Source organism: Bombina bombina, chromosome 9 (genome assembly GCF_027579735.1).
Source record: "Bombina bombina isolate aBomBom1 chromosome 9, aBomBom1.pri, whole genome shotgun sequence".
Lineage (NCBI taxonomy): Eukaryota > Metazoa > Chordata > Amphibia > Anura > Bombinatoridae > Bombina > Bombina bombina.
Window position 1 is genome coordinate 114941962 of NC_069507.1, and position 27040 is coordinate 114969001.

The 27040-nt window shown below is 41.5% G+C and overlaps 1 protein-coding gene across 3 annotated transcripts in view; it reads left to right on the forward strand.

Moving 5' to 3' along the window:
• Nucleotides 1-27040, forward strand: part of PCGF5 (polycomb group ring finger 5) — a 256321-nt gene that overhangs the window by 216934 nt on the left and 12347 nt on the right. For all 3 annotated transcript variants that reach the window (XM_053692324.1, XM_053692323.1, XM_053692322.1), the window contains one exon: nucleotides 907-996. In XM_053692324.1, the coding sequence (XP_053548299.1) occupies nucleotides 907-996 (90 nt within the window). The remainder of the gene's footprint in view (nucleotides 1-906; nucleotides 997-27040) is intronic.

Genomic DNA, 27040 nt, shown 5'->3' on the forward strand with positions numbered 1-27040 from the left:
GCCAGAAAGCTCTTAACTCCTGCTTTTTTCAGGCGGCTGGAATCTTGTCGTTAGAGCTCTAACGCTCACTGCAGAAACGACTCTAAATACCAGCGTTAGAAAGATCCCATTGAAAAGATAGGCTACGCAAATGGCGTAGGGGGATCTGCGGTATGGAAAAGTCGCGGCTGTAAAGTGAGCGTTAGACCCTTTAATCACTGACTCCAAATACCAGCGGGCGGCCAAAACCAGCGTTAGGAGCCTCTAACGCTGGTTTTGACGGCTACCGCCGAACTCTAAATCTAGGCCTATGTGTGTTGCTTATTGTGTACATTTTGGGGTTTTTTTTTCATTAGGAAACCATAATATTAACAAGACATAAAACTATTTTGTGTTTACTGTAGGTAACAATTTTAAGCTTCAGAAGTGTTAACAGCAGATGCATTTTGGGATTGTTATCACATGAACGATACTGGCCAAAGTTCAAAAATCGTTTCCTGCCAAAAACAAATTCTGAACCCAAACTGTTCTAAAAAGCCAAAGAATCTTAATTTTACACTGTAATATACCTTTAAGATCAAATACACTTACCTGTAAATGTCTCTTGTAGTATTTTAAATTGTCAACGGTACAGCTGCCTCTATTGCTTTCTACTGTTTGTGAAAAGCATGCCCACATAAATTGTAGACTTATCCATTCTCGCTGATAGCACTCATGCTCCCATCCGGTAGAGCTGATTGGGAAAGCATATGGATGGCCTTCATTTGCAAATACTGCAAAGGTGAGATTTACTTATTGTAAATACTGATTACCTCTTATTTGTTGTAGGGACATGTATAACTACAAGCTGGTTATAACTGTTTTATTATGTTTCTATTGAGAAATTTGTATTATAACATTTGTCACAATAGATGCTTTGTTTTGCAGCTCGATGTACTATGCAATGGTGAAATCATGGGGAAGGACCATACAATGGAATTTATATATATGACAAGATGGCGACTGAGAGGAGAAAATGTAAATAAAATTATTTTATTTAAAATTTATTTAGTAATCTTTGCCTTTCAATGTAGTTTAAAGGGACACTCAAGTCAAAATAAACTTTTATGATTTAGAAAGAACAGCAGTTTTAAAACACTTTCCAATTTACTTCCATTATCAAATTTTGCACAGTCTTTTTATATACACACTCTCTGGGGAACAAGATCCTACTGAGCATGTGCACAAGCTCGCAGGGTATACGTATACTAGTCTGTGATTCGCTGATGTCTGTCACGTGATACAAGGGGCCGGAAAATGGGAGAAAAAAACAATTTGTCAGAAATAATATCTACTGCTTATTTAAAATTCATAGTAGGTTTTACATCATTGTCTTTTTATTATGCACTTGTTAATTATGATATTCTACTGCATTAAGTGGTCCTTTAACTTTTGCATATGTTTGCATATTTTTATTCCTTTGCATTTTAAATTAAACATCAGAATCTTTAATTTTTAATTCATCCACTCATATTGTAAATTTAAATTAGTATATGTAAATTTAATTGCTAATATTCCTTTAATAGGCAGACTGTAAAATGTGATTTGTTGCTAAAAAAAAGACATTGCTGAAATCCTAATTTGTGCATGCAGTTGTGGATGTCTGTTTTTGATTAGTACATCATCTCCTTTCCAATTTCAGTGTCCGACAAACTCAACTTTCCTGCATTTGTATTTACTGAGACTGTCATCCATAACCAAATGTATAAATACATTTGATCCACATATATATGTATTTAGCTTATTTAGTATTTATTTAGTGATGTTAGTGACAGTAACATCTAAATGGACATTATACACTAAGGTTACGAGTGAATCACTAACAGTTATGCATGATCTCTTGAGCCCAATCGCAATTTACACTAGAATGATTACTGCGTCCTCAGAGCTCTGGTTAACTGTTTCGTGAAACAAAAAAGTGTCACAAAACAAATTAAAAATACATTACAAAATACAGTTACACTCATAATTTCAGTATCTAATAAACATTATTTAAAAAAAATATTGCATATTAAGTTATAAGGGCTCAAAGATTTGAGGTCTCAGGTATTAGAAAAAAAGGCAGGAAAAGGGCATTAACATTGAGATACTGTACATACATATACATGTCTAAAGATGGATATGTATGTGTGTGTGTTTATATATATATATATATATATATATATATATATAAAAATATATATGCTGTATATATATATATATATATATATATATATATATATGTATTTATATGTGTATTTATATATTTAAAGACATGTATACACACATAAATACATATGTACACAAATATAGAGAGACATATATATATATATATATATATATATATATATTGTGTATATATATATATATATATATATATAGACAAATACAAATGTTTCTGTACACCTTACAAAATTATTTTATTAATATTACTTAGGGGTGCAGGCAAACAACCAAATAATTACCAAAATATATGCAATTTGCAGTTAAGTAGATGAAAACATGTAAAACCATATTTCTTTCCTAAGATATGGAGAGTCCACAACGTCATCAATTACTAGTGGGAATATCACTCCTGGCCAGCAGGAGGAGGCAAAGAGCATCACAGCAAAGCTGTTTAATATCACTCTCCTTCCCACAATCCCCAGTCATTCTCTTTGCCTTTGTCAATAGAGAAGGTGAAGTTCTGGTGTCTGAAGAAAATTGGATTTCTTACGCTACAAGCAAGATTTTTTGTGTTTAGCTGTAGTCCACGTTAATCTCTTCAGTAGGGTAGTGGTGGCTTTAAAGACGTTAGGAACTTGTGAGGTGGGCCTTGCTGCATTTTCCTTATATGTTGCTGCCCTAGTATAGGTTTACTCTGTTCTCTCTTTTTTCTACAGTTCTCTGATAGGAGTATGTGTCCTGTCACGCCTTGTAAGCTGTCCTCCTGCCGTACGGCCAGATTGCAGGTAAGTGCCTTTTTGTCTTCTAGGGATGGAGATGGGCACTTACGTATATAAAAGAAAATGAGCTGCGACTTTATGGAGCATATATATCATTTGTACAGGATATTTATATGCAGGTAGCAGGCATGTTTGTGACTTAGAGACTAAGGGGTTATTTATTTTATTAGGAATTAAAGTATATCCCCTTTTTACTTCATTTTGGTCATTCAGAAACATATGTTTGTCTAACTAAGCAGGCTGCTTGATTTAGACACTGTTTCTGTTTTTTAATGCAGTATGGGCTTATAATTAATCACTTTGCTGTTGAGCTTGTTATAGCTGTTGTCTGCAATAGCTCTTGACTCTGCCTTTTCATTTGTAAAGAACTAATGTAAGGATGGCAGGCATGTAGTTGGGCTCTACGTTAAGAAAAACAGACCTAAAGCAGTTAGTGTTTTTGCAGATTATGGTCACTTAATTGAGGGAGAAACGCACATTTGTATTGTCACTACGCAGTTTCTCTTAGACTAGCCACATGATCCGCTTCTGCTTTCTACTCTAAGCGGAGCGGCGTCCTCTCTGCCGCCTACATCTTGTGTCTCACTCGATTGGCAGGGGAGCTTTTTGCTGTTTCTTTGTTTCTTATTTGAACCTAGAGGTGTTTAAAGTATTTTGGGCTAGCCAGTTAGCAACAATGAAGCGCTTATCTCAGGGTTTTTCTTCTGTTCAAGTCTTAAAGTGACTGTACCGTATTCTTTCATATGTTAAATAAAGTAACAGTATATTTAACTTTTTTGTCATTTTATGTGGATATGGACATGGATGTTTCTGTGTCTTTTTATATTCCTGTTATGCCCTGATGCAAAAATTGTTTTATTTATGTAATTCTGTGCTGCATGAATTTTAAGATAGATTGTTGCCCACTGAGCCCAATGTATGTTAGGATGATGCTGTTCAGGCAATGCCGCAGCTTTTTCTTCATACGTCCAAAGCCTCAATGGCCTCACATGAAGTGCCCTGCGGTTCCTCTCAGTTTCCTGGAGGCGTATATTTGCCTGTAGTTTTGCTGCACAGATATCTTCTGCGATATCTGTGATGTTATCTACTTTTTCTGTATTAGGGAAACACAAGAGGAAGTTTATATACTTTTGAGATAGTAAGGTGTCTGTTTTATCTGCTGCTTTGCAAGTTGCCCTTCTTAAAAACCCTGATGAGGAGGTTACCTCTGTGACTTCTGAGTGTGTAATCTCAGATTCTGACAGTGTAAATCCTTTATCTGATGCTGAAGTAGTAAACATTAGGTTTCAGCTTGAACACCTTTGTGTACTGTTAAAGGAGGTATTGACTACTTTGGATGACTACAATGCTCTTGTCGTTGTCAACCCTGTAAATCATATTAAATTCTATGATTTTCCTGGTCCAGTCTGTGTGTTGAAGACACAGGAATGGGAGAATTCAGGATATGTTCTCCCTGTCTCCTGTTTTTAACAAGATGTTTGTTACTGTCTCCATTTACATTCATGGCGCACGGTTCCTAAGGTAGAAGTGATTTTTTTCTACCCTGGCTAAGAAAACTATAGAGACTTCCTTTAAGGATCCCATGGTTTCAAAGCTGGAGGCTTATCTAAAGAAGAAGACGTTTGTTCATCTAGGTCTTCAATGGCAACCTGCAGTTTGTATTGCCACCGTAGGAAGTGCGGCATCTTATTGCTGCAACGCCTTGTCTGAATCAATTTTAGTAAAGACTCCTTTGTAGGAGATACTAGATACGATTAAGGCTCTTTATATAGCCAATTCCATTATTTTTGTTGCTAATATACAAGTTATTAGATTGGAAGTCAGGATGGCTTCACTGTCCTAGCCCGCTGCATTGTGGCTAAAATTTTGGTAAATTTTACATTGAAGTCCAAGTTTTTGGCACTTCCTTACAAGGGTAAAACCTTGTTTGGTCCTGGTCTAGCAGATTGAAGGGTCTTTTCTTCCACTGGACAAGTAGAGTAGACCTAAAGGAAGTAAGAGTCTTCTTGGTAGCCCAATGATTTTTGGGACAAGGGGAAGAAATCAAAGAAACCCGCAGCTGAGTATAAATCAGCAGGAAGGGTCTGCCCCGGTCCAGGATCGGATCAAGTGAGGAATAGACTTCTTCTGATTGATTAAGCATGAATTTGAGAGGTTCCAGAGCCTTGGGCTGTGGACATTTTATCTCAGGGTTACAATGAAGAATTAAATCTTCTTGAACTGCATTCAAGATCTTTCTTCCCTGGGAGTGATAGTCCAGTTTCAGTAAGGGAACGAGGCCTGGATTCTGCTCAGTTCTGTTACGTGGCTCCTAAATAAGTTGGAATTTTTTTTAACACTTTCTAGACTTAAAAGGTCTTATCAAGTTTCTCTGAATACCGTCCTTCAAAATGGAAACTATTAGTTCCATTTTTGCTTTGGTCCCAGAGGGTCAGCTCATGATGACCATAGACCTGAATGATGCGTATCTTCATGTTCTCATCCAGGGATTTCTCAAGTTCCTGAGATCCGCCTTTCTAGACAAACACTTTCAGTTTGTGGCTCTTCCGTTTGGCCTTGCCACAGCTCCCAGAATTTTCTCAAAGGTTCTGGGGGCTCTCTTGGCAGTGATCAGGTCTTGGGGAATTGCAGTGTTCACCTACCTGGATGACATATTGGTTCAGGCGCCATTTCAACAAGCTAACTCTCATTCAGAGATCTTGTCTTTTCTACATTCCCACGGATGGGAAGTTAATCTGGAAATGAGTTCACTTGTTCAGACTACAAGGGTAGTTTTCATAGGAAACTTAATATATTCCCTATCCATGCTCTGATGGCTTGGCCTCAGTTGTCCTTAGCCTGGTTTATCAGGTTCCAGTCGGACAATTCACTTTAGTGGCTTACATCAGCCACCAGGGAGGAACTTGGAGTTTCTTAGCCATGAAGAAGTTGGGTTAGATTGTTCGGTGGGCGGAACTTCACAATTGTTGTCTATCTGCCATCCACATTCCAGGAGTAGACAACTGGTAAACAGATTTCCTGAGCAGACAGACTTTTCTTCCCAGGAGTGGACTCTCCTTCTGGAGGTGTTTTCCAGGTTGACCCCTAAATGGGGGGTACTGGAGTTGGATCTGGTGGAGTCTCGGCAGAACGCCAAGCTTTCTAGGTATGATTCAAGGTCAAGAGATCCGCAGGCCGCCCTGGTAGGGGCTCTGGCGGTGCCTTGGGATTTCATTCTAGCATTTGTCATTGTCATTACTTGTATCAAACAGGAGAGAGCATTGGTAATTCTAATAGCTCCTGCATGGCCTCGCAGGATCTGGTCTGCAGACCTAGTGAAGATGTCATTCCTTCTACCTTGGAGGTTGCCTCTGAGGATAGACCTTTCAGGGTCATTTCCTTCATCCAATCTTGTTTCTCTGATGCTGGCTGTTTGGAGATTGAACGCTTAGTTCTGTCTAAGCGTGGTTTTTCAGAGCCGGTCAATGAGACCATGATTCTGGCTCGTAAGCCTGTTGCTAGAAAGTTTTATCATATGGTATAGCGTACATACTTGTATTGGTGTGAATCCAAGGGCTACTCTTGGAGTAGAGTCAGGATTTCTAGGATTTGTCCTTTCTCCAGAAAGGTCTGGAGAAGGGTTTGTCAATCAGTACTCTGAAGGGTCAGATTTTTGCATTCTCTATTTTATCATGCAGGCGTCTCGCGTTTGTGCCAGATGTGCTATCTTTTTGTCAGCCCCTGGTCAGAATCATGCCTGTGTTTAAGTCTGTTGCTCCTCATTGGAGCCTTAACCTTGTTCTTAAAGTTTGGCAGAAGGCTTTGTTTGAGCCATTGAATTCCATAGATATTAAATTGTTATCTTGGAAGGTTTTGTTGCTTATGACTTTCACTTCTGCTCAGAGAGTTTCGCAACTCTCACGTTGCAGTGGGATTGGCCTTATCTTATTTTTGTACTAAGTTAGGTTTTCTCCCGGAAGTGGTTTTGGATAGAAATATTAATCAGGAAATTGTTGTTCCTTCTCTATGTCCTAATCCTTCTTTCATAAGGATCGTTTGTTGCATAACTTGAATGTTGTGCATGCTTTAATATTTTTTCTACAGGAGACTAAGGATTTTTGCCAGTCTTCTGTCCTGTTTGTTTCTCTAGAAAGCCTAAAGGTCAGAAAGCTACTGCTTTTTCTTTTTCTCTCTGGTTGAGAAGTATTTTCGTTTTGCTTATGAGACTGCTGGTCAGCAGCCTCCTGAGAGAATTATGGCTCATTCCACGAGAGCTGTCTCCTCTTCTTGGGCTTTCAAAAATGAAGCTTCTGTGGAACTGATTTGCAAGGCTGCAACTTGGCTCTCTCTGTGTATTTTTTCCAAATTTCACAAATTTGATTTTTTTGCCTCGGCTGAGGCTTCTTTTGGGAGAAAGGTTCTTCAAGCGGTGGTGCCTTCTGTTTAGGTCTGCCTGTATTTTTCTCCCTCCCTAGTCATCTGTGTCCTCTAGCTTGGGTATTGGTTCCCAATAGTAATTGATGACATTGTGGACTCTCCATATCTTAGGAAAGAAAACAAAATCTATGCTTACCTGATAAATGTATTTATTTCCGGATATGGAGAGTCCACGACCTCTCCCTTAATTTTTCAGACAGTTATTTTTTTACTAAACCTCAGGCACCATTTCCCTTTGGTCGAATGACTGGGGATTGTTGGAAGGGGAGTGATACTTAACAGCTTTGCTGTGGTGCTCTTCGCCTCCTTTTGCTGGCCAGGAGTTATCACTCCTGGCCAGCAAAAGCAATTCCCACTAGTAATTAATGACGTTGTGGACTCTCCATATCCGAAAAGAAATACATTTATCAGGTAAGCATAAATTTTGTTTTCCTTCCATAAGGCATGGAGAGTCCACAACTCCATTCCTTACTGTTGGAAAATACAACACCTGGCTACCAGGAGGAGGCAAAGACACCCCAGCCAAAGGCTTAAATATCACTCCAACTTCCCCTATCCACCAGTCATTTTTTGCCTTTCATCACTATAGGAGTTGTCAGAGGATTTGGATAGGCCTGTAATGGGTATGTTCCCTTCGAGAAAGGACTGGAGTTTTAAGTAATCATGTCAACCTCTCAGTGAGAGTATTGATGAAAGATAGAGTCTGGAGATGCAGCGAAAGTTTTTCCATCAAGACTGTTGCCTAACAGCTCCTGAGCAGTCAATGTTGACGAGTTTCACTGCTTGCTGTTACACACTCAAGTCCATGTCAGAGCATCGCTGCAAGACTGTCACACTTGAGAGACTGTGCCTGTTCCACAGTATAGATCCTGGAGTGTAAGACCGTTTTATATATACACTTTTACTATACAGGGTCACAGTGTGGCTCCTATATGCCTCAATAGGATCAAGGGTTAATATCTCCTTCAGGGAGATTATTTGAACAGCTAGGGGTTTTTTATAACTGCATTAATGTGAGAGTTTTTGGGCTCATAGACTGTGTGCTTTTTGCTTGGAACAAACAGGTTTCACTTTAGTTATTGAGTGTTGTGCAGCTCATAATAGCTTAAAGCCTTTTTCATAACAGTGGAAGTCCTGTCCTACGCACCATGTGACCGGGTGCAGTCTTTTAATTTTTCTACAAAACTGCTGTGGACATCACTCCTAAGGAGAGCGTTTTCACTGTTAGCTGTCTGGGTCTAGGAGGTGGTGAGTGCCCCAGCCCTTGAGATTATAAAGGTGCCTGCTAATACTCATAGCGCTATTAGCCCCTCTGAGCCATCTACCTCCCAGGAATCTGTGTCCCGAGAGATTAATACCCTTTCTACACTATCCGCTCCACATGCAGTTCCCCGCGGCTCAACTAATCCTCCATCTTGAGGGGGCTTTTTTCCTGCTGACTTTACCGCGCAGTTACAAAAGGTGTTGTCTGCAGCCCTGAGTGCCTTACCTTCCTCTTGCAAATGTAAGAGAAAGGTTAAACATAGTTCTCCTGATCAAGAGTCATCTAAATATTTGTCGGATATAACTGCTATGTCCCATCTAGAGGTTCCAGGGGCTAAACTCCATGAGGAACCTAAAATCCCTAAATTAGACAGGGTTTATGAAAACAGGAAGGTCCCTCTGACTTTTGCTGTGTCAGTTAAGATGGCGAACATTATTAGTAACGAATGGGAAAGAATAGGAACTTCTTTTTTCTCCCCTCTACTTTAAAAAAAAAATTATTGGTCCCTGACTCTCAATTAGATTTGTGGGGGCTCCATCTCTAAGGTGGATGGCACTATTTCTATGCTGGCTAAGCATACTACTATCCCACTAGAGGATAGTTCTTCTTTTAGAGAGCCTATGGATAAGAAAATGGAAACTTTTCTGATGAAGATGTTTTAACATACAGGGTTTTTATTTAAACCGGAAGCAGCTGTAGCCGCGGTTGCTGGAGCAGCTACCTACTGGTGTGACACTCTGTCGGGGCTCATTGAGGTGGAGACTCCCCTCGAGGATATTCAGGAGAGAATTAAAGCTCTTAGAATTGCTAACTCCTTCAACTGTGACGCGAATATGCAGATTATTCGCCTAAATGCAAAGGCTTCTGGCTTTGCGGTCCTAGCCCGCCGGGCTCTCTGGTTAAAGTCTGTCTGCGGATATGACTTCTAAATCCAGACTCCTTTCTCTTCCTTTTAAGGGGAAGATTTTATTCGGTTCAGGACTAGACTCCATTATTTCTACTGTTACTGGAGCGAAAGGTGCCATCCTACCACAGGATAAGAAGAATAGGCCTAAGGGATGGCAATTGTCTAATTTCTTTTACAAGATATGACGAGTCCACGGATTTCATCCTTGTGTGATTTATCCTCCTGCTAACAGGAAGTGGCAAAGAGCACCACAGCAGAGCTGTATATATAGCTCCTCCCTTCCCTCCACCCCCAGTCATTCTCTTTGCCTATGTTAGTACTAGGAAGAGGTAAAGTGAGATGTTAGTTTATTTTCTTCAATCAAGAGTTTATTTTTTTCTAAATAGTGCCAGTGAGTGCTATTTTTTCTCAGGGAACATCAGTTGGTTCAACAAGGGGAACTGAGGAGTTTTTCTAGATTCTCTCTCACTCCCCATGCTGGTGCTGCCCTGCTAATGATCTTATAGGATTATCACATAAGGCCCTCTTGTTCCCACAGATCTACAGGAGGTGATGTAAGAGTCCTCTTAAGCATGTGGGAAAGATTCAGATCAGCGCTATGGTATGTACAATCTTGTTAATTTCTGGGAGAGATGTAGCTCAGAACAGGCTGACATTAGCTGCTGCAACACAAGTGGGGGTAATTTACTTGCTCAAATTAAGTTTATTTCCCTATATGTATTCCCTTTCTCACACTATTTCAATAATCAGTGAGTAGTTTAAGTAAGGAAGGTGGGTGTTATGTGACACGTTTTTTTACAGAGGGGTGCATGGCATAAGGGTCAAATGTTTTTGGCTAACGCTGGGGACCTATAGGGCAATATAGGGCCACTTTATTAAGGGTTAATTTTCCCTGGGATACAAATTATTTTTGTGATAGCAGCTAATTAGTTACTGTTTTTTTCAAACGCCTCAATTGTTTCAAGATGCAGAAAACTTTTAGGTCATTTTAAAAATTTATTAAAGTCACAGTACTTCTTTTTTTGTTATTTCATATATCTGACACGACCAATATTGCTCTTGTTTTTGCCTTTTATCATGTCTGATCTACCGGATCACACTTGTTCTATGTGTTTAGATGCCAATGTGGAACCCCCTCTTACATTTTGTCCCTCATGTACTGAAAGGGCCTTAAAATGTAAAAAGCATATTTTATGTAAAGAAAGTGTGTCTAAGGATGATTCTCAGTCTGAGGAGAGTCAGGATATGCCCCCAAATTCTCCCCAAGCGTCTCAACCTATAATGCCCACCCAAGCGACGCAGGGTTCTTCAGCTGCGTCTAATTCATTTACTCTGCAGGATATGGCTACAGTTATGTCAAATACCCATACAGAGGTCCTATCTAAGCTGCCTGTGTTACAGGGCAAGCGTAGCAGGACAGAGGTCCATGAGAATGCTGCAACTTCTGATGCTTTATTAGCTTTTTCTGATGTACCCTCACAGGGATCTGATTTGGGGGTCAGGGAACTTCTGTCTGAGGGAGAACTTTCCGACTCGGGAAGCGTGTTACCTCAGAAAGATACGGACGTCATGTCCTTTAGATTTAAGCTTGAACACCTCCGTCTATTACTTAGGGAGGTTTTAGCGACTCTGGATGACTGTGACTCTATTGTGGTACCACCAGAGAAATTGTGTAAAATGGACAAATACTTAGAGGTACCTACTTACACTGATGTTTTTCCAGTTCCTAAGAGAATCTCATTATTAAGAGGGAATGGGACAGACCGGGTATCCCGTTCTCACCCTCTCCTAATTTCAAGAAAATGTATCCCATATCTGACACTGTTCGGGACTCTTGGCAAACAGTCCCTAAAATGGAAGGAGCTATATCTACCCTGGATAAGCGTACAACTATTCCTATTGAGGACAGTTGTGCTTTTAAAGACCCTATGGTTAAGAAATTGGAGGGTCTTCTAAAGAAATTGTTTATTCATCAGGGTTTCCTTTTACAACCAATAGCCTGCATTGTGCCAGTTACCACTGCGGCGGCCTTCTGGTTTGATGCTTTAGAAGGGTCTCTTAAGACTGAGACTCCTTTAGAGGATATTTTAGACAGAATTAAGGCTCTTAAGATGGCTAATTCTTTTGTTACAGATGACGCTTTTCAGATTGCCAAGTTGGTGGCTAAGAATGCCGGATTTGCTATTTTAGCGCGTAGAGCATTATTGTTAAAATCTTGGTTTGCTGATGTGTCATCTAAGTCAAAGCTTTTGGCTATTCCTTTCAAAGGGAAAACCTTATTAGGGCCTGATTTGAAAGAGATCATTTCTGACATTACAGGAGGTAAGGGTCATCTCCTACTTCAGGATAGAACTGAGGGGTAAACAAAATAATTTCCGTTCCTTTCGGAACTTTAGGGGAGTCTCCTCTTCTTCCTCTTCTTCTGCCAAGGAGGAAAGGAATTTTGCTCAGGCCAAGTCAGTCTGGAGACACAACCAGGCTTGGAACAAGGGTAAACAACCCAAGAAGCCCGCTGCTGCTACCAAGACAGCATGAAGGGGCGGCCCCCAATCCGGAACCAGATCTAGTAGGGGGCAGACTTTCTCTCTTTGCCCAGGCTTGGGTAAGAGATGTTCAGGATCCTTGGACACTGGAAGTCGTGTCCCAAGGGTATCAGCTGGAATTCAAAGGTTCTCTCCCAAGGGGGAGGTTTCTTCTTTCACGATTGTCTGCAGACCAGACAAAAAGAAAGGCGTTCTTATGTTGTGTAAAAGACCTCTCTACTATGGGAGTAATTCATCCTGTTCCAGGACTGGAACAGGGACAGCGGTTTTACTCAAGTCTTTTCGTGGTCCCCAAAAAGGAGGGCACGTTCCGACCAATTTTAGATCTAAAGAGTCTAAATAAGTTTCTCAGAGTCCCATCCTTCAAAATGGAGACAATTCTGCCATTGATCCAGGAGGGTCAATATATGGCTACCGTGGACTTGAACAATGCATACCTTCATATTCCTATCCACAAGGATCATCATTAGTTCCTAAAGTTTGCCTTCCTGGACAAACATTTTCAGTTTGTGGCTCTTCCCTTCAGGTTGGCCATAGCACCCAGGATCTTCACAAAGGTTTTAGGGTCCCTTCTGGCGGTTCTCAGGCCGCGGGGTATTGCAGTGGCGCCTTATCTGGACGAAATTCTAATCCAGGCGTTGTCTTACCATCTGACAAAGTCTCATACAGACATGGTCCTGTCCTTTCTGAGGACTCACGGTGGAAGGTGAATCTAGAAAAGAGTTCATTAATTCCACAGACCAAGGTTCCCTTCCTGGGAACTCTAATAGATTCCATATCCATGAAAATCGTCTTGACAGAGGTCAGAAAGTTAAAGATTCTGAATACATGCTGAGCTCTTCAGTCCAATCCTCGGCCATCAGTGGCCCTGTGCATGGAGGTAATTGGATTGATGTTGGCAGCAATGGACATCATTCCGTTTGCTCGTTTTGATCTCAGACCACTACAGCTGACAATGCTCAGGCAGTGGAATGGAGATTATACAAATTTGTCTCCTCAGATAGATCTGGATCAGGAGACAAGAGACTCTCTTCTTTGGTGGTTGTCTTAGGATCACCTGTCCCAAGGGACGTGCTTCCGTAGACCCTCATGGATGATAGTAACGACAGATGCTAGCCTTCTAGGTTGGGGTGCAATCTGGAATTCCCTGAAGGCTCAGGGTGTGTGGACTCGGTCGGAGTCACTTCTTCCAATCAATATTCTGGAACTGAGAGCAATATTCAATGCACTTCAGACGTGGGCTCAGTTGGCTTCGGCCCAATTCATTTGCTTTCAGTTGGACAACATCACGACTGTGGCTTACATCAATCTTCAGGGAGGAACAAGGAGTTCCTTAGCGATGACAGAAGTATCCAAAATAATTCAGTGGGCAGAGGCCCACTCTTGTTATCTGTCAGCAATCTACATCCCAGGAGTGGACAATTGTGAAGCGGACTTTTTAAGCAGACAGACGTTTCATCCGGGGGAGTGGGAACTCCATCCGGAGGTCTTTGCCACGCTGATCCTCAGATGGGGCAGACCGGAGTTGGATCTGATGGCATCTCATCAGAATGCCAAGCTTCCAAGATATGGATCCAGGTCAAGGAATCCTCAGGCTGACCTGATAGATGCCTTGGCGGCGCATTGGTCGTTCAACCTAGCTTATGTGTTTCCACCGTTTGCTCTTCGGCCTCGGTGATTGCTCGGATCAAGCAGGGGAGGGCTTCAGTAATTCTAATCGCGCCTGTGTGGCCTCGCAGGACTTGGCATGCCAATCTAGGGGACATGTCCTCTCTGCCGCCGTGGAAGCTTCCATTGAGGCAGGACCTTCTCATTCAGGGACCCTTCCAACACCCAAATCTAGTTTCTCTGCAACTGACTGCTTGGAGATTGAATGCTTGATTTTATCTAAGCGGTGGTTTTCTGATTCGGTCATTGATACTTTGATTCAGACACATAAGCCTGTTACTAGAAAGATCTACCATAAGATATGGCGTAAATATCTTTACTGGTGCGAATCCAAGGGCTACTCATGGAGTAGAGTTAGGATTCCCAGAATTCTGTCTTTTCTCTAAGAAGGATTGGAGAAAGGGTTATCAGCGAGTTCCTTAAAAGGACAAATCTTTGCTTTGTCAATTTTACTACACAAACGTTTGGCAGATGTTCCAGACGTTTAGTCTTTTTGTCAGGCTCTGACCAGAATCAAGTGTTTAGACCAATTGCTCCACCCTGGAGTTTGAATTTAGTTCTTAATGTTCTTCAATGGGTTCCGTTTGAACCCATGCATTCCATAGATATTAAGTTATTATCTTGGAAAGTTTTGTTTTTGGTTGCTATTTCTTCTGCTCGTAGAGTGTCTGAACTTTCAGCATTACAATGTGACTCGCCTTATCTTATCTTTCATTCTGATAAGGTGGTTTTACGTACCAAACCTGGGTTCCTTCCTAAGGTTGTTTCATATAAGAATATTAATCAGGAAATTGTGGTTCCTTCATTATGTCCTAATCCTTCTTCTAAGAAGGAGCGTCTGTTGCATAACTTGGACGTGGTCCGTGCCCTGAAGTTTTACTTGCAGGTGACTAAAGAATTTAGTCAATCTTCTTCTTTATTTGTTGTTTTTTCTGGAAAGCGTAGGGGCCAGAAAGCTACGGCTACCTCTCTTTCTTTTTGGCTGAAGAGTATCATCCGTCTGGCATATGAGACTGCTGGACAGCAGCCTCCTGAAAGAATTAAGGTTCATTCCACTAGGGCTGTGGCTTCCTCATGGGCTTTCAAAAACAATGCTTCTGTTGAACAGATTTGCAAGGCTGCAACTTGGTCGTCTCTTCACATTTTTTCCAAATTTTACAAATTTGATACTTTTGCTTCTTCTGAGGCTGTTTTTGGGAGAAAGGTTCTTCAATCAGTGGTGCCTTTCGTTTAGGTTCCTGTTTTGTCCCTCCCTTTCATCCGTGTCCTGTAGCTTTGGTATTGTATCCCACAAGTAAGGATGAAATCCGTGGACTCGTCATATCTTGTAAAAGAAAAGGAAATTTATGCTTACCTGATCAATTTATTTATTTTATGATATGACGAGTCCACGGCCCACCCTGTCATTTCTTAGACAGGTATATACTTATTTTCGTAAACTTCAGTCACCTCTGCCCCTTTGGCTTTTCCTTTCACTTCCTAACTTCGGTCGAATGACTGGAGGTGGAGGGAAGGGAGGAGCTATATATACAGCTCTGCTGTGGTGCTCTTTGCCACTTCCTGTTAGCAGGATGATAAATCCCACAAGTAAGGATGAAATCCGTGGACTCGTCATGAACAAATTGGCATGAAGGGGCACCCCCTCGATCCGGGATCGGATCGAATAGGGGGCAGACTGTCAGGAACTTATGCTCTGGTGTATACACCTTTAAAACTTGCCCTACAACACCTTGCACCTCCCTCACACACCTGCCAATTAATGTTTAGTTGTGTAGCGTTATGTTCCTAGAACAAGCTCTCCCTAAATGCTCCTGGCTTTTCCTGTACTATTCATCTCCTACGAAGATTTACTTCAAACCTACGGCATTACATTTACTGTAAAACTCTGTTCACTACTTGCCTCTGAGGATTCGTACCCTTCTGCTCGATTGGGACTAATACAGACCTGTTAGCAAGCAAGCTGTTCCTGTGCATTCCATCTATACAGACACGCAGTCTCGATGCCGTTAATCCTCCCTAAGCAAGGATTCCAGTTTTCTGCTTCCACTTCAGCTACCTTTTGCTAAGGACTCTAACGCCTAGATTTAGAGTTCTGCGGCCAAAGGGGTGCGTTAGCTACGCGCGCTTTTTTCTGGCCGCACCTTTTAAATACCTCTGGTATTGAGAGTTCACAGAATGGCTGCGTTAGGCTCCAAAAAAGGAGTGTAAAGCATATTTAACGCAACTTCAACGCTCGATACCAGCGGTGCTTACGGATGCGGCCAGCTTCAAAAACGTGCGCGTGCACGATTCCCCCATAGAAAACAATGGGGCTGTTTGAGCTGAATAAAAACCTAACGCCTGCAAAAAAGCCGTGTTCAGCTCCTAACGCAGCCCCATTGTTTGCTATGGGGAAACACTTCCTACGTCTGCACCTAACACTCTAACATGTACCCCGAGTCTAAACACCCCTAACCTTACACTTATTAACCCCTAATCTGCCGCCTCCGCTATCGCTGACCCCTGCATATTATTATTAACCCCTAATCTGCCGCTCCGTAAACCGCCGCTACTTACATTATCCCTATGTACCCCTAATCTGCTGCCCCTAACACCGCCGACCCCTATATTATATTTATTAACCCCTAATCTGCCCCCCACAACGTCGCCTCCACCTGCCTACACTTATTAACCCCTAATCTGCCGAGCGGACCGCACCGCTATTATAATAAAGTTATTAACCCCTAATCCGCCTCACTAACCCTATAATAAATAGTTGCGATAAAGTGTGACCGCACCACCCTTTCTAGTTAGTATGCTCAGGCACGGGATAAAGTCCGGTCACAGACTATATAATAATAATAATAAAACATCAAAAAATCCCAGCCACTGAGTCTTAGAATCAAGAAGTTTTTATTCTTCAACAAAAGATATGATCGAATTGATTTTTCACAAAATGTAATCATAATCATCAAGGTACCATCAGGTGTAGGTTCACTCAGATCCACACATACCCCATCCACCAAACACATCCGTGGATTGAGAGGCTCATTAATCCCTCCAGGGTCCTTGGGAGTTCGATTCTTGCTAGTTCGTCTTTGAGGGGGTCTGACAACCCCAAACGGTATTGGTTACGGAGGGCGATATCACTCCATTCCGAATCCTTAATATACAACTTGAACTCAGATAGGTATTCCTCGACTAGGCGCCTGCCCTGTTTCAGAGAGCACATCTTGGCCTCAGCGGTCAGTTGTTTCTGGGTGTCTTCGTATAACAGACTCATTTGTGTGAAGAAATCAGTAAGTGATCCCAGTATGGGGTCGTTAATTTCAAAGAAAGAATCAGCCCATACCCTGGGTTCTCCAGAAAGGAAGGAGATGACAGTCATAACCTTGAGCCTCTCTATGTAGTAGGTTTTTGGTCTCATCTGAAAAAGCAGGTAGCAAGCATTCCTGAATTGCCTAAATACTCTTCTATCCCCAGAGAATCTTTCTGGCAGGCAAATCTGAGGTTCAGTGGTGTTATCCTTAATTAAAGCCCTGAGGCTGTCATTTTGAAACTGGAGCTCTCTTAACCCCTGTGAGAGTTGATCTACCCTTTGTGATAGATTGTATACGATATTTGGCAAGTCCGCTGGATCCATGTTATGGGCCAATTAAAATGTCAGGTAGCGGATAACTACTAATATGGATCACAAATGCAGACAGTATCTAGAGTGTATATCAAGGACTTTATAGGATATTCACAGTCCTTCAGATTATGTCCTGATTTCCTTGTTAAACGAGAGAGGTTGATTCAAGTCCTGTAATGCGTGCACAGAGGTACAGATGAGTAGATCAGTGTTATGAGGGGGAAATCCCTTTAGCAGATGCGATATGCAAGTCAGTTTATGTGACAGGCTAACAGTTCCTTCTTGGGATTGAAGGTATTAAATAATAGTTCAATTTATTTGCTTGTTGCTAGTACGTATTTTGTGGAGACAGAAGCAGGAACGCTGGCAAGATACTGCTCAGTGATGATCCGCTGTGACGCGGTGTTGAGGGTGTGAGAGGAAGCACCAATCAGATGCGCAGATCTGCTGACAGTCCCAGACTGGAGGCTTGAGCAACCGGAGTGTATCAGTTATACAGCGGTAAAACTGCGGGGGTCTGAGCTGAAGTAGAGTAGTGACTTGTACACTTAGGCCTAGATTTAGAGTTTGGCGGTAGCCGTCAAAACCAGCGTTAGAGGCTCCTAACGCTGGTTTTTACCGCCCTCTGGTATTTGGAGTCAGTCATTAAAGGGTCTAACGCTCACTTTTCAGCCGCGACTTTTCCATACCGCAGATCCCCTTAAGTCAATTGCGTATCCTATCTTTTCAATGGGATCTTTATAACTCCGGTATTTAGAGTCGTGTCTGAAGTGAGCGTTAGAAATCTAACGACAAAACTCCAGCCGCAGAAAAAAATCAGTAGTTAAGAGCTTTCTGGGCTAACGCCGGTATATAAAGCTCTTAACTACTGTGCTCTAAAGTACACTAACACCCATAAACTACCTATGCACCCCTAAACCGAGGTCCCCCCACATCGCCGCCACTCGATTAAATTTTTTTAACCCCTAATCTGCCGACCGCCACCTACGTTATACTTATGTACCCCTAATCTGCTGCCCCTAACACCGCCGACCCCTATATTATATTTATTAACCCCTAACCTGCCCCCCACAACGTCGCCGCCAGCTACCTACACTTATTAACCCCTAATCTGCCGTCCGCACGCCGCCGCCAGCTACATTATAGCTATGTACCCCTAATCTGCTGCCCCTAACACCGCCGACCCCTATATTATATTTATTAACCCCTAATCTGCCCCCCACAACGTCGCCTCCACCTGCCTACACTTATTAACCCCTAATCTGCCGAGCGGACCGCACCGCTATTATAATAAAGTTATTAACCCCTAATCCGCCTCACTAACCCTATAATAAATAGTTGCGATAAAGTGTGACCGCACCACCCTTTCTAGTTAGTATGCTCAGGCACGGGATAAAGTCCGGTCACAGACTATATAATAATAATAAAACATCAAAAAATCCCAGCCACTGAGTCTTAGAATCAAGAAGTTTTTATTCTTCAACAAAAGATATGATCGAATTGATTTTTCACAAAATGTAATCATAATCATCAAGGTACCATCAGGTGTAGGTTCACTCAGATCCACACATACCCCATCCACCAAACACATCCGTATCTAACCCTCACCAAAAAAGAAAAAAACATCAAAACAAACATCAGAAAAATAAATGAAAAAAGTGTATTATCACTCCCAGGGCGTCCCCAGGGAGTGAATTTTGACACCACCCACTAAGGACCTAATAGGATTGAGAACCGTGAAGAGTGTCCACTAGATCCGTAACTCTGTAATATTATATGGACCAAGAGTGTCTCGTACTATTGTGGAAACTCCTTGGGTTAGATTAGGGTTATGTGGGTGGTGGGTTGTAATGTTGGGGGGGGGTATTGTATGTGTTTTTTTTACAGGCAAAAGAGCTGAATTCTTTGGGGCATGCCCTGCAAAGGGCCCTGTTCAGGGCTGGTAAGGTAAAAGAGCTTTGAACTTTTTTAATTTAGAATAGGGTAGGGCATTTTTTTATTTTGGGGGGCTTTGTTATTTTATTAGGGGGCTTAGAGTAGGTGTAATTAGTTTAAAATTGTTGTAATATTTTTCTAATGTTTGTAAATATTTTTTTATTTTTTGTAACTTAGTTCTTTTTTATTTTTTGTACTTTAGTTAATTTCATTGTATTTATTTGTAGATATTGTATTTAATTAATTTATTGATAGTGTAGTGTTAGGTTTAATTGTAGGTATTTTATTTAATTAATTTATTGATAGTGTAGTGTTAGGTTTAATTGTAACTTAGGTTAGGATTTATTTTACAGGTAATTTTGTAATTATTTTAACTATTTTAGCTATTAAATAGTTCTTAACTATTTAATAGCTATTGTACCTGGTTAAAATAAATACAAAGTTGCCTGTAAAATAAATATTAATCCTAAAATAGCTATAATATAATTATAATTTATATTGTAGCTATATTAGGGTTTATTTTACAGGTAAGTATTTAGCTTTAAATAGGAATAATTTATTTAATAAGAGTTAATTAATTTCGTTAGATTTAAATTATATTTAATTTAGGGGGGTGTTAGTGTTAGGGTTAGACTTAGCTTTAGGGGTTAATACATTTATTAGAATAGCGGTGAGCTCCAGTCGGCAGATTAGGGGTTAATGTTTGAAGTTAGGTGTCGGCGATGTTAGGGAGGGCAGATTAGGGGTTAATACTATTTATTATAGGGTTATTGAGGCGGGAGTGAGGCGGAATAGGGGTTAATAACTTTATTATAATAGCGGTGCGGTCCGCTCGGCAGATTAGGGGTTAATAAGTGTAGGCAGGTGGAGGCGACGTTGTGGGGGGCAGATTAGGGGTTAATAAATATAATATAGGGGTCGGCGGTGTTAGGGGCAGCAGATTAGGGGTACATAGCTATAATGTAGCTGGCGGCGGCGTGCGGACGGCAGATTAGGGGTTAATAAGTGTAGGTAGCTGGCGGCGACGTTGTGGGGGGCAGGTTAGGGGTTAATAAATATAATATAGGGGTCGGCGGTGTTAGGGGCAGCAGATTAGGGGTACATAAGTATAACGTAGGTGGCGGTCGGCAGATTAGGGGTTAAAAAAATTTAATCGAGTGGCGGCGATGTGGGGGGACCTCGGTTTAGGGGTGCATAGGTAGTTTATGGGTGTTAGTGTACTTTAGAGCACAGTAGTTAAGAGCTTTATAAACCGGCGTTAGCCCAGAAAGCTCTTAACTACTGATTTTTTTCTGCGGCTGGAGTTTTGTCGTTAGATTTCTAACGCTCACTTCAGACACGACTCTAAATACCGGAGTTATAAAGATCCCATTGAAAAGATAGGATACGCAATTGACTTAAGGGGATCTGCGGTATGGAAAAGTCGCGGCTGAAAAGTGAGCGTTAGACCCTTTAATGACTGACTCCAAATACCAGAGGGCGGTAAAAACCAGCGTTAGGAGCCTCTAACGCTGGTTTTGACGGCTACCGCCAAACTCTAAATCTAGGCCTAAGTGTACAAGTCACTACTCTACTTCAGCTCAGACCCCCGCAGTTTTACCGCTGTATAACTGATACACTCCGGTTGCTCAAGCCTCCAGTCTGGGACTGTCAGCAGATCTGCGCATCTGATTGGTGCTTCCTCTCACACCCTCAACACCGCGTCACAGCGGATCATCACTGAGCAGTATCTTGCCAGCGTTCCTGCTTCTGTCTCCACAAAATACGTACTAGCAACAAGCAAATAAATTGAACTATTATTTAATACCTTCAATCCCAAGAAGGAACTGTTAGCCTGTCACATAAACTGACTTGCATATCGCATCTGCTAAAGGGATTTCCCCCTCATAACACTGATCTACTCATCTGTACCTCTGTGCACGCATTACAGGACTTGAATCAACCTCTCTCGTTTAACAAGGAAATCAGGACATAATCTGAAGGACTGTGAATATCCTATAAAGTCCTTGATATACACTCTAGATACTGTCTGCATTTGTGATCCATATTAGTAGTTATCCGCTACCTGACATTTTAATTGGCCCATAACATGGATCCAGCGGACTTGCCAAATATCGTATACAATCTATCACAAAGGGTAGATCAACTCTCACAGGGGTTAAGAGAGCTCCAGTTTCAAAATGACAGCCTCAGGGCTTTAATTAAGGATAACACCACTGAACCTCAGATTTGCCTGCCAGAAAGATTCTCTCGGGATAGAAGAGTATTTAGGCAATTCAGGAATGCTTGCTACCTGCTTTTTCAGATGAGACCAAAAACCTACTACATAGAGAGGCTCAAGGTTATGACTGTCATCTCCTTCCTTTCTGGAGAACCCAGGGTATGGGCTGATTCTTTCTTTGAAATTAACGACCCCATACTGGGATCACTTACTGATTTCTTCACACAAATGAGTCTGTTATACAAAGACACCCAGAAACAACTGACCGCTGAGGCCAAGATGTGCTCTCTGAAACAGGGCAGGCGCCTAGTCGAGGAATACCTATCTGAGTTCAAGTTGTATATTAAGGATTCGGAATGGAGTGATATCGCCCTCCGTAACCAATACCGTTTGGGGTTGTCAGACCCCCTCAAAGACGAACTAGCAAGAATCGAACTCCCAAGGACCCTGGAGGGATTAATGAGCCTCTCAATCCAGATATACAGACGGCTTAGAGAGAGACGAGCTGAACGCCAGCAACCAGAAGGCAACCAAAGATACTTCACAGCACCACCCTCAGGCAAGGATATTGCTGTTCCCTTGGAGATAGGGTTTACCAAAGGCCCACTGCAGCATGAAGAAAGACTTTGTCGTAAACAAAAGAACCTGTGCATGTACTGTGCATCACCAACTCACGCAGTGAAGGACTGCCCACTACTCCAACGTCAGAAGAGAAGTAAGGAATATGACACAAAGAATTGTCTCACTAATAAAGTTACTAACATAGCTTACTGTACTTTGTCGCTCTCCTTGCAGTGGGATCACCTAGCAATACAAGCTGAAGCCATCCTTGACTCCGGAGCCTACTCTAACTTCCTTGATTTGTCACTAGTAAAGAAAAATAAAATCCCACTTCAAGTAAAAGCAATGCCTGTGTCGATTCAAGTTATTGATGGTTCCTATGTAAACTCCGGTCCAATCACTCACCACACCATCCCAGTCAAGGTCACTATGGGTACCGGTCATGTAGAATACATCTCCTTTGATGTCATTCCCTCACCACTATACCCTATTGTTCTAGGTTTGTCATGGCTTCAATTACACCAACCCTATATACATTGGCAGACTTATCAAGTGGATTTGAATTCAGCCTATTGTGTCAACTCGTGTTATCCCCATCAGAAGCTGTTACAGGTAACCGAGGTATCTATACCCAAAGAGTACCATGATTTCCTAGACGTTTTCAATAAGAAACAAGCCGAATCACTTCCCCCACATCAAATATACGACTGTGCCATAGAATTGTTACCCGGCTCCAGTATACCTTATGGGCACGTATACCCTCTATCACAACCAGAGCTGGAACACCTGAAAACATACCTAGAGGAAAATTTGCAGAAGGGTTTCATCAGGCCTTCAACTTCACCAGCAGGAGCTGGCATCTTCTTTGGGAACAACTCCCTACGCCCCATTATCAATTACCTCGAACTTAATAAGAGGATGAAGAAAAATAGATATCCCCTACCTGTTATACCCGAATTAGTTGAACATCTCAGCCAAGCAACTATCTATACCAAATTGGACCTTAGAGGAGCATACAACCTGGTCAGGATCAGAGAGGGGGATGAATGGCTCACAGCGTTCAGGACTCATTATGGCCTTTACGAGTACACTGTGATGCCATTCGGGCTCTGCAACGCCCCCGCCACATTCCAGTACTTCATCAACGACATCTTCAGAGATGTATTGGACGTGTGTCTGGTAATATATCTTGACGATATTCTGATATACTCGGACAATATAGAAGACCATAAGAAACATGTATGTTGGGTCCTCGGACATTTAAGGACTCACCAGCTATACGTGAAACTAGAGAAGTGTTCCTTTCATACAAAATAAATAACCTTCCTTGGATACAATATTTCCTCCTCAGGCGTCAAGATGGAAGAAGGCAAAATAGATGCTATAAAGAGATGGCCAACACCTACCTGTAAAAAAGATGTCCAGTGGTTTCTCGGATTTGCCAACTTCTACCGTAAGTTCATAAGAGGGTTTTCCAACATTGCCAGATCCCTTAGTAGACTTACCGGTACTGAGGGCCACTTCTCTTGAACTCCAGAGGCACAAAAGGCATTTGATTATCTAAAGGAATCTTTCACAGTAGCCCCCATCCTTCAGTTTCCTGATTCGGATCTACAGTTTAGCCTCGAGGTGGATGCCTCCGAGTATGCTTTGGCAGCTATTCTCTTGCAACGTAAGTCACCTACCGAACTCATACATCCTGTAGCCTACTAGTCCAGAATGATGTCTCCTGAAAAAAAACTATCCAATCGGAGAGAAGGAACTACTTGTAATCAAAGCCTCCCTTGAACACCGGAGACACTTGAAGGGACTACATTGCCAATACTAATATATACAGACCACCACAACCTAGAATATCTACAGTCTAGCAAAACTCTATCTGCTCGCCAACTCCGATGGAGTATGTTCTTCAATAGATTTAACTTCCACATCACCTACCGCCCTGGGGTAAAAACATGGAAAAGCTGATGCCCTCTCCAGACAGTTACACCATCCATCCCAAATCACCTCACCCCAAACTATACTGTCAATGGAACATTTCCTTGGAGCTAGTACTAGCAGCTATGAAACCTTACAATCATGTCAAAGGGAAGATACTACCTACCCTAAAGAGCACTTAGTAATTGAACCAGATGGTTTAAGCTATGCTAAAGGCAACCTATATATACCTCCCACGTTGAGGGATACCATACTCCAAAATCACCATGATTTACCTCTAGCTGGCCATCCAGGTGTCCACAAAACTACTGATTTAATTAAAAGAAACTATTGGTGGCCAACGATGCACCAGTCTGTCGAGAATCACATCAAGGCTTGCCATATTTGTGCGACCTCAAAATCTCCCGTTATTACTTCATTCCTTACTGTTGGGAAAACTATACCCAAGCTCCAGAGGACAATCAAGGAATAACGGGAGGGAACAAAAAAGAGGCAGACCTTATTCTGAGGGCACCATAGCCTGCAAAACCTTTCTCCCGAAAGCTGCTTCAGCCGAAGCAAACACATCAAACTTGTAAAATTTAGAAAAAGTGTTTAAGGAGGATTAGGTAGCCGCCTTACAAATCTGATCCATAGAGGCTGCGTTCTTCGACACCCCCTGCTGGCGGCCGATTGGCCGCGACTCTGCAGGGGGTGGCGTTGCACCAGCAGCTCTTGTGAGCTGCTGGTGCAATGCTGAATACGGAGAGCGTATTGCGCATTCAGCAAGGTCTTGCGGACCTGATCCGCACTGTCGGATCAGGTCCGCAAGGCCTATGATAAATAGGCCTCTTGGCATTCCAGCATGATTTTGGTTTCACAAGGCAGAACATGCTGTGATCAGAAAATGTAGCATGTCTGCAAAAAAAAATGTACACCTGCAGGAACTATTAGCGCTCTTGCAGGCTGTTCTCTTAAAAACAGAGCTGTGCTCTGGCACACTGTGTAAGTTTTCCTTAACACAGTGTAACCAGAGGGAAGCACTGTTTGTAGAGGAGGAGCGCTGCAAAGCAGAAGCACATTGATTGATGAATCGCTGTCATGGAATTTTTCAACATCGCCCCCATGCCTTTCACAGTTTGCAAAGCCATGCATCCTGAATGTAAGATGTTTTTGTAAGCAATCTACCTTTTTATTACTGTATATTTACCTTATAATGTGATGATGTTAGACCAAGAGCAAATGAAGCAAATGTATTCAAACGACTATTTAAAAATGTAACAAAATGTATTTTATTTTTTTATCTGCAACTAATTTGCCATGCAATCTTCAACTGTTGCCATATATTATAAAACTTAAAGAATGCTTTATTCTCCAGATAATCAACACATTACAGTTGAGCTGGTCCTTAAGTGTAAATGTCTACTTTAAAGTTGAATTTAATTTCAAAATGACCTGCAGAAAAGTTTCACTAAAAGAAATATCATCACAGAAAGTTCTGCCTCTCGGATAAAGTTTGAAAGTTAATGGAAAATTGCTATTATTATTCATAATTGTACTAATTATAAGGAACAAACATCAAAGAAGACCCATGATCCACCAGTTTATGTGACTCTCAAACCCACATCAGGTCTCAGACCCCTGACCTTGAAGTACCTCAGGTATCAGATGCTTACCATAAAATCCCATAGACAGAAAGGAAAGAGATCTCTTCTTAAAACAAAAATTAGTGGAAGAAGAAACAAAAATTAATCTTTACTTTAGAGGGGTGCATGGTTGCTCCGCGAAATATTTGGCTGGATTGACTAAAGCTAGAAAAAAGAAACCCTTCATCCTTTCTATTCAGACTGATAAAGGTAGATTTACCGAGACTAAGGGAATTGTAGAAATTTTTCATACCTACTATCAACAGCTTTTTTCAGAATTGAAATAGATAACGTTAAGCAAGATATGTTTTGGAACATGATAAAGGTACCTAAAATATCTTGTGATGATTTAATTGTAATTAATGCCCCGATCTCCACGGAAGAAATTAGCAAAGCGATAGATAATTTAAAGATAAACAAAGCAACGGGTCCGGATGGATTCCCTGCTGAGTTCTACAGGGAGTGCAGAATTATTAGGCAAGTTGTATTTTTGAGGATTAATTTTATTATTGAACAACAACCATGTTCTCAATGAACCCAAAAAACTCATTAATATCAAAGCTGAATAGTTTTGGAAGTAGTTTTTAGTTTGTTTTTAGTTATAGCTATTTTAGGGGCATATCTGTGTGTGCAGGTGACTATTACTGTGCATAATTATTAGGCAACTTAACAAAAAACAAATATATACCCATTTCAATTATTTATTTCTTCTGTTAAGTGTGATCAGTCCACGGGTCATCATTACTTCTGGGATATTACTCCTCCCCAACAGGAAGTGCAAGAGGATTCACCCAGCAGAGCTGCATATAGCTCCTCCCCTCTACGTCACTCCCAGTCATTCTCTTGCACCCAACGACTAGATAGGATGTGTGAGAGGACTATGGTGATTATACTTAGTTTTATATCTTCAATCAAAAGTTTGTTATTTTAAAATAGCACCGGAGTGTGTTATTACCTCTCTGGCAGAGTTTGAAGAAGAATCTACCAGAGTTTTGCTATGATTTTAGCCGGAGTAGTTAAGATCATATTGCTGTTCTCGGCCATCTGAGGAGTGAGGTAAACTTCAGATCAGGGGACAGCGGGCAGATGAATCTGCATAGAGGTATGTAGCAGTTTTTATTTTCTGACAATGGAATTGATGAGAAAATCCTGCCATACCGATATAATGTCATGTATGTATACTTTACACTTCAGTATTCTGGGGAATGGTACTTCACTAGAATTACACTGTAAGAAATACATAAAGCTGTTTAATAACTAGAGATTATGTTTAACGTTTTTGCTGGAATGTAAAATCGTTTTCATTTGCTGAGGTACTGTGTGAATAAATGTTTGGGCACTATTTTTCCGCTTGGCAGTTGCTTAATCTGTTTTTCTGACAGTTTCTGTTCTCCCTCACTGCTGTGTGTG